The 8,412-nt window shown below is 36.6% G+C and overlaps 1 protein-coding gene across 1 annotated transcript in view; it reads left to right on the forward strand.

The window, feature by feature from the left end:
• The window catches only part of LOC113210158 (uncharacterized), a gene marked incomplete in the record, with an annotated part of 170,058 nt that overhangs the window by 145,360 nt on the left and 16,286 nt on the right, over positions 1 to 8,412 (forward strand). Inside the window, 2 exon segments of the mRNA XM_052269577.1 lie at positions 6,324 to 6,410; positions 7,513 to 7,554. Coding sequence (XP_052125537.1) covers positions 6,324 to 6,410; positions 7,513 to 7,554 — 129 coding nt within the window.

Below are 8,412 nucleotides of genomic sequence, written 5' to 3' on the forward strand. Positions count from 1 at the left end.
TTAATTTTATGATGTGAAAACATGAATTGGCCGCAATTGTGACTGTGTTGATGTTTTTGGTTTCTTGGGTACTGAACACTGTAAAGTATTCTAACATATTATGTAAAATGATGGGGTTGCAGTTATAAAAAAAATTGTTGATAACTTGTCTCATACACCATGTTTGAAAAATCAGTTCCAAGAAGTTTTTACTTCTATTAGATTTGTATGGTTTAAATCAATACACAAGACAATTATTTAGCCTTAGCCATAAGGCCACATCTGAGATGTAAGTAACATCACTTTGGCAACGTAGATTTTAGGAAAAGCTTGAAAGTACAACATTAAGTAAAGTGTAAAGAAAGGTTTTTCTTCACTCGTCATTAAATCTCTCAAAGTGTACCTGAATCAAGAAGTATTCATGTATAGTGATTAGTCTGTAGATAAATCCTACTATATATCAATCTCAGGAAGCCAGACTACAACTAGATGTCTTCTTGATTTTCTCTAAATTTAATACGGCCACTATTTATTTATCTGAAAAATTTGATAGCAAAGTTATGCATTTTTCTTTTGAAGTAATGCAATAAAGGGCAAAAAGAAGCCATTGTGAAGTTGAAGTAGTAATGGAGGCAATCTACCAGTTAGTCCTTATGCTCTCAGGAAGTGATTTATGTCTCATGCAGCTGAGTTTTATGGTGAAAGTATCTCATTTTTTATAAAGAAATATTTATGGAATTATCAACTTTTTGAATGTTAAGGGATTTAGACTCAACAGCAATCTACCAGTAAGCTCCTGTCTTAATTTTCCCCACTCCATAGTAAAACCTTATCTCCACATTTTCAAGTACACAAAACTCTTCCCAATTAGGTTATTATATTATATTTTGTTTGGTTTTTTGTGTTCTGTTTTGTTTTGTTCATTTGTGTCATTAGTATTAATCTTAAGATTTTATTGAACATCTCATTGTTCTGTGGTTTAACATTGATTTCTACCTAACACTCCAAGCTTACGTCGTTTCCTTTTTATTTCAGATTAAAATTTACAGGTGCGACCCATCGGGCTTATTCTTTTCTGTTCTTTGTTTTAACCCTTAAGGTTAGGTTTTGTACTAATTTCTGCAGATTTGCAAGTGTTTCTTGAAAAATAGACACCCTAGAGACAGTAAGCATATGCTAGATCCTCAGAGGACAATGTGAATATTGTCTTATGATAGCCTAGAGTCTTAATCATAAAATATCTATGTCACTGCTATGCTGCAGTAGAACAAAAAGCTAACAGTCTCGTGTAAAGTTGTGGGGAAGACCATACATTGAGTGTGCGTCGTTAGTCTGTTACAATGTTGCTTTCATTTTGTTTTGTTGTCGTTGTTTTATTATTTTTTAATTTTGGGGGGGGCAACAGGAGTAAGTAAGCAAATTAATGCAATGTGCAATTAGCTTTCTGGGAGCTTGTATTGAGTCAAACCCATTAAATTTTATTGACTAGAGTAAAAAACAAACCACCAACCTATGCCAAGTCATCTGTTTATGTACTTTAAGATATACCATTTCTTCATTAATATGAAAGGAAAATTATAAATCAGGAATACACTGCAAAACACATTTGCCAAGTCACGCTTTATGAGGAGAAAAATAAGAGGAAGAGTTTTCTGGCACAATGCCCGGACTGATTTGGCATTAGTCCTTTGCCAGCTCACTGCTGCTAAACTACACTCTCTGTCTAGCTTCTCTGTCTTTCTTCTGCCACTCTGTCTCCCGCAGCCCGCTGTGTTGCAATGCACTTTGCGCCCTTTGGCCTCTTGCTTTCCCTTGGAATCCTGCCGCTTCCTGCGTTCAACCTCCACAGGAACATGCCTCAAACAGATGGAAGTAATTGGATGAGTTGCCTGCTGAGTGGAACATATGATTCTGATATAGTTTCCTTTTCACCAGCAAAGATTTAGTCTGTTCTTTGAGTCATTGGTGATAAAATAGTCCATAGATACCCCCTGAGACCAGATGTCTGAAAGATATCACCTGTGAAATAATTTTTATTAACAATTTCTATTAACCTTATGTTTGATAGTTTTTCATTTTATAAAAAAAGGTGTGGCATGCTTTTCTGTTCTGAATGGACTTTCCAACTTTAACATCATAAGTTTGTACGTAACATAATGTATTGTTGAGTAACGTCAAGAATGGAGAGTTTTGTGTGCTTCTCCCTCCCAATTGGGAGTAAAGTCATGTTAATGTGGAGAGTACACAGAGTGCAGGAAACTAAGGGATGCGCATTGCCATACCCCATGTGAGGTTCTTTCCTTTGGACAATAGTTTTTGTACCTATGGTACTTGGAGAGATACAGATACAGTTTAGCAGCCCTAAGATTCAAAGTTAGAGTAAAAAAATGTCAGAAAACAATTAAAATAAGTGATCATTGACGGGGTCTCCAAAGTTTATTGGCAAGTTTAGGCAACTGAGTGGCTTCTTAGGTAGATGATGGTGTGTATGGTACTGGATCAAAAAAGAGATATGGATAGACAGGAGAATAATTCTTTGAGTGTTCCCATCATTATCATTCATGGTCATTGTCATGCTCCCATTCATTGCCCTGCGACACCTCCACAATCACCACCGCCACCACCAACCACCCCCACCATCACAACCCACCACCCTCCTCCCCACCCTCATGACCATATCATATCATCATACGTCATATCATCATGATCGATACCCATCATATTATATATCATGACTCTCCACCCCGGTCCTTGGCCGCAGCTGTAGCCTGCTTGTGGTATCCCCTAGGTCTGTCGAGAATTCCAGCGCGGCGCGTGCAAGCGTGCTGAGTGCGAGTGTCGTTTCGCGCACCCGCCAGAAGCCGTGACGGCCTCCGAGGACGGAACAGTTACGGTCTGCATGGATGCCGTGAAGGGGCGTTGCAGCCGCGACCCTTGCCGCTATTTCCACCCCCCTCTGCACCTCCAAGCCTATATCAAGGCTGCACAGACGCGCCCCACCGCGGTAGGCATCCTCGCCTCTCTTTTCTCTCCTCTGCTCTTTTTGTCTTTTAGTTTACGATGACTACTGCTATTTAAAAACTGTCCTCATCTCTGCCTGGCTTGTTACCATGTCTCTCCCCGACACAAGTGCGAAGTTTTGTCTAATTTCTATTATTTGTATTATCTTCGTGGTCAAAAGGCTTTCTGAATTCGAAACAGAATGCAAAATAAATTCGTTCTCGCCGTTGCATAATCGCCTGTTTCCTCTCTATATTCTTGAGCTTTTTATGTTGCTCATTTAGCTCATATTTTGCAACCCCTCATATGTTGCCAGTTTTTCTTATTTTGCTAACCACCTACATACTGCGTCAGAATAGAAAACAACCGCATCCCTGTGTTACTAAATGTTTGTCTCTGTTATGAATTGCGTACCTTTAATCCGTGAGAAGGGATGTTCACAGATTGAAATGTTAGAAAACAAATTGTGAGGGAGAGCCATTACAGTCACAGTCATGAAGATGTGGACAGTCTTCAGCAGAAGCCATCTGCATCCATTTATCTGTATCTACCTGTCTGTCTTGCCATCTGCCTGTCTATCTAGTCTGTTTTATTATTTTTTCCTTGCCTATCTTCTGGTCAGTCTATCTATCTTTCTATCTTCTGCCTGTTTCTCCTCCTTTTTATGTTCTGCTATAACCAATTTACTTTTCTGATGCCCTTCATTCCATACTTTTGCTTACTGATTAGTTTTGCAAACCCTTCTGTAGTGTATATTTTAATTTGCAATTTATAGACCTGATTATTTAGTTTCATTCATTAATAGCCTTCTTTGTAATTTGTAATTACTCTTTTTAGGACAGGAAATTCAAATTCAAGGGGCATTTACTTGCCTTAATATTTGTGACTTTCCAATGGTAATCCCTTACAGTCCATTTTTATTTCCTGAAGTCAGTTGGAGTGACCCAAGTGGAAATAATATTGCCTCATCCTGCTGCTTTTTTTTGTTGCATAATGCTGAAGCGCTGAAGAGCAAGCAAACCACAAATTTTAATGTGAACTCCACTATATCAGTAAATTTTGTCACATCCACAAGGGATTGCTGTCTCCTATATATTCTTTAAATACATACTTAATGAAACGTGCCTCAATGTTCTGCATCTGCTTTGAAAATTTTGTTTGCTGTCTTGCATACCATAATCCTTTCAGAGTCCTCTCCATGTGATCTGCTCTTCCTCTCCGTCTCTTTCTTCCTCTCTCGCTCTTTCTTTCTATCTGATTCTCTGATCCCACCATCATTTTGCACTTTGCTTTCACAGACACTGACAACTATAAACTTCTTTAATATTTTTTTCTGTTTACACTAATTCAACAATTATAACAATTTACATTCAGATACGAGCGGTAAATAGGGGTTTGCATTTGGCCATTTCTTTTTTGGATTGTGATTAGTGGTATATGCAGAAACTCACATTATGCCATGATGATTTGGTTTCTTCTGGTGGTGCATTCAGCAGAAGTGGTACTTCTTTAACAAAAAGTTGCACTTAAATAACTTACCCCTAATATCTGAATAGATGAAGGTATTTCCTATGTTTGTGGAGGCATGCATGGCCGTTTTTATTGTTATCCTCCAGTTTCTTTTCCTCCAAAATCTTAAAGTTATGTTCTGAACAAATTCAGGTGGATTTGTGAAACACAAACATTAAAGGAGGAATTGATCATGCATAGTTATGTAGTAAATTTTAAGGGAGAACAAAAACTAATTATTATGAAATACATATTTATTTTTATGTTTTCATACAAAATCCTCAAACTTTAAAGTAGATACCACCTGTTTTCTGTTCAACACAATTTCATTAGTCTGTATTTACTCTCAGAACATTTTTGTAGATCTCCCTTATGCTAAATATTCTATACACCATGCATGCTTGGTACCTTTATTTTATCTGTTGCTTCTCTTTTCTATTTTCAATCTTGTTGTAAATTTGAGGAAAAGAGATTGTCCTTCTTTCATTGTTTAACTTAGCAATTATTTTTTATTAATGAATGTTAGCACATTGTTTATTGCATCTCTGAGAAATTAATTTTAATACATACGCACCTGTTCCATAAGTTGTAGAAAATATTCTACAAGTTATTAAGTTTTATTTAGCCTTTTACCATGAGAATGCTAACGTCAAGCATGCAGAACTAAGCATTTGCATTCTTAGTTAGTAGATATGATTCAATGATGAAATTGTAAACTGCAACTTAATGGCATTTAGCACTGAGGATTTATTTTTAATAATGCTGCCATTTGTAAGTGAACTGAAGTATATTCTTGAAGCTAAGACTGGGGGGTTTAATTAGATACAACTCATTGGGTGACTTGTTTATGTTCTGGGAAACAAGAAAGAGAGAGTTGTTTTCTTTGAAAATAGATCCTGTCTATGTTGTTGACATTGAATTTTTTTTCTGCAATGTCTATTATTTCAGCAGTTTTCCTTCGTCATCAACTCGAGCTTTTCTATTTAGAGGAACAGCGGTACTACCTTTTTCTTTTCAGATTGTGTGGAGATTGTGCAGGGAATAACAAGTGTGTCATTGAAACTGTTGTTTTGAACTTTAACTTAATCACTTCTTTGCAGAGTGGATCTTTTTTACTCATATAAAATTTACAAGAGCTGCTTATAGTAGTAAAGGCTGTACTCAAATCTTAACATTTCTTGAGCACAGAGCATTTTTATTTTCATACTTCAACAGCGAGATTAGGTGTTATATGTTTCTAAATTTTAGGTCGTATTGAGGTCGTGCCACAAGACAGTCTGGGATCACAAATCTTTTCATCGTCTAAATTTTCTCTTATTAGATTCTTTTTCATTTATTTCTTTCTATTGAAAAGCCTTGCTACACATGCTTTAGATTATTTATTTTTTTCCAAGCTTCCTGTGCACCAGCATGGAAAATTTTTATGCCATTTATGCATGTTCCACTTGCTGTGAAAGCTGACACGCCATGTATTTTATAGCTTCTGTTGAATTTTCCCAGTGGAAGTTAAAGGGATAATATGACAAATGAACACCTCTGCTTAGCCTTATCTTTTGTTAATTTTATTTTGCCACTCATTATTATGTGCAGCTTGTAACATTTAATTTTACTGTCATGTGTATGTGACATATCTTTACATTTTGGTTTGCTATTGCTTTATGTCTGTCCACCGTGCCCCTGCCATCTGCCCTGCCGTCCATTGGCTCGTCTGGTCACCCTGCCCCATCTGCCCCATCTGCCCTGGCAAATGCATTGCCGTTGGCTTGGCTGCTGCTGCTGCTTGTGTGCCGCTGCCTGCCCTGCCTGAATGCCATGCCATACGACGCCACTAATAGCCTGGAGTTGCCATGGCAAACGTAGGCGCTCCACAGGATGTGGGCAAGAAGCGCTCACGTGACCCAAGCGATGACATGATACAAATGGTACAATTATGCTTTGCATGCCTTCTTTATTATTCTCTATTCAGTAATTCTCTTTGTAAATTATTAGTAGATTAACACTTTTCATGAGAGTTTATTGTCGATACGTTTTGAGGCACTACACTATACCTGTAAGCCTATTCAGACAAGTATCTGGCAATGCTCTCAAGAAGTGTAGTCTTTGCATGCCATCTCACTGTCGTATGATAATACATACATAGTCTTAAATTTGCATAGGTGATTGGTATACGGATGATTTTATTCACTGCAGCTGCATTAATAACTTAGCACTATTATTCTCTTTGTTTTTAGTTAATTCTTTTACCTTAATTTTCTTCTCTTTAAAACATGAGTGAATAGTCCTCAATTCAATTGTCCTTTTATCAGGGAAAGTCTAGCATCATGTGACTGTAGTATAGGACTTTTTAATGAAACTAGTTTCAAGCTATTTCCGTTACATTCATTGTTTTCTATTCCATCTTTGCATCTTTTCAAACTTGTATCTATCCAAGGCAACATTAATTTAAGAAAGCTTGTAACTGTTTAATTGTCATATGCTAGACTTCCCCTCAGTATGTTTGTATTCTTGTTATGTCTGTCTAATTCAAAAACTTTTCTCTGAACTTCCAGTGGTATTTTTAATTGTAAATTTATTATGAGAATTAATTGTACCTTTGTTGAAGTCAGAGTTAAGTTTGTTTTTTAAAAGTCTTATGGACATTTTTCTGCATGGTTGTTCTGATTCTTTGATCAGCTTATTGAAATTTGATGGAGAGGTTTTTCAATAGTCTTTTTTTACTTATTTTTTTTTTATTTTGAAGGAATCCCTTTCCTTGTGTAGTTTTACTGTCTACTTACCTCTACCAGCTCACACCTTTTCACATGACTCAACTTGAGTCAAAGTCAACCTATACTAGCTTTGTCTTGAGACAAATTTCATGTAGCTGCACAAGAATCCCAAGATTAAAGAACAGCAATGATCACCTTGTAGTTAGTCATGTTGACATCAAGTTCTGTAAGCGAGCTTTGCTGTGAGAGCAAGGTGATACTGAACCATAAGCAAACTACAAAACTGACATTAGATGTTATTGTTCTTGTTTTTCAGATGGATATGAAGTCAGTGGGATCATTCTACTATGAAAACTTTGTAAGTGAAGTTGCTTTGTTGCCTGCTGGCCTACAAGCAATGCTGGCCTTGTCCCGCTGAATGCTGTGTTGTCTGATAAATAATTTTGTTTCCATTATTGAACGTTGACACTGTAAAAAGTGAGAAACATGGTTTTGTGCTGGCTTGTAAGCATGCCTTTGCAAGACAAACTCTTTTTTTTATATAATTATTTTTATCTATCAAAAAAGATTAAGTGATTTCCTATTTGAGACGTGCTTAGAAGTCATCACATATCCTTTATCAAACTCTAATGTCAAATTAAAATTTTATCCGGATGGTTGCTTCAGCTATGAAATTGAACTGTACATTGGAAGCTTGGAGGGAGTGGTAGATACATTTTATACTGCGTGGTCTGATATACAGCTTCAAAGCAGCTAATAGCAGCCGTTGTAGCCGATGCTGTAATGTTGTCACCTTGCAAGCTACATTTCCTTTGAGGAACTCAACAACAAAGCTCAGCTTACAGTGAATATTTGCTGCGTGGAGTTACAATATATTTGGTGTATATGTGCAGTTTAGGGTGTGTTTTATTTTGTAGGAGTGAGGGAAGGAAAGTTTGTGGGAGGGAAATTTTTTTTGAAATAGAAACTTTCTTTTTTATAACGTGGGTGATTGAGTTTCACTTCATATCTGATAGACCCACTTTTTTTTATTATTTTAGGTCGTATTGAGGTCGTGCCACAAGACAGTCTGGGATCACAAATCTTTTCATCGTCTAAATTTTCTCTTATTAGATTCTTTTTCATTTATTTCTTTCTATTGAAAAGCCTTGCTACACATGCTTTAGATTATTTATTTTTTTCCAAGCTTCCTGTGCACCAGCATGGAAAATTTTTA

This window comes from Frankliniella occidentalis, unplaced genomic scaffold, assembly GCF_000697945.3.
Source record: "Frankliniella occidentalis isolate FOCC.00 unplaced genomic scaffold, Focc_3.1 Scaffold5, whole genome shotgun sequence".
Lineage (NCBI taxonomy): Eukaryota > Metazoa > Arthropoda > Insecta > Thysanoptera > Thripidae > Frankliniella > Frankliniella occidentalis.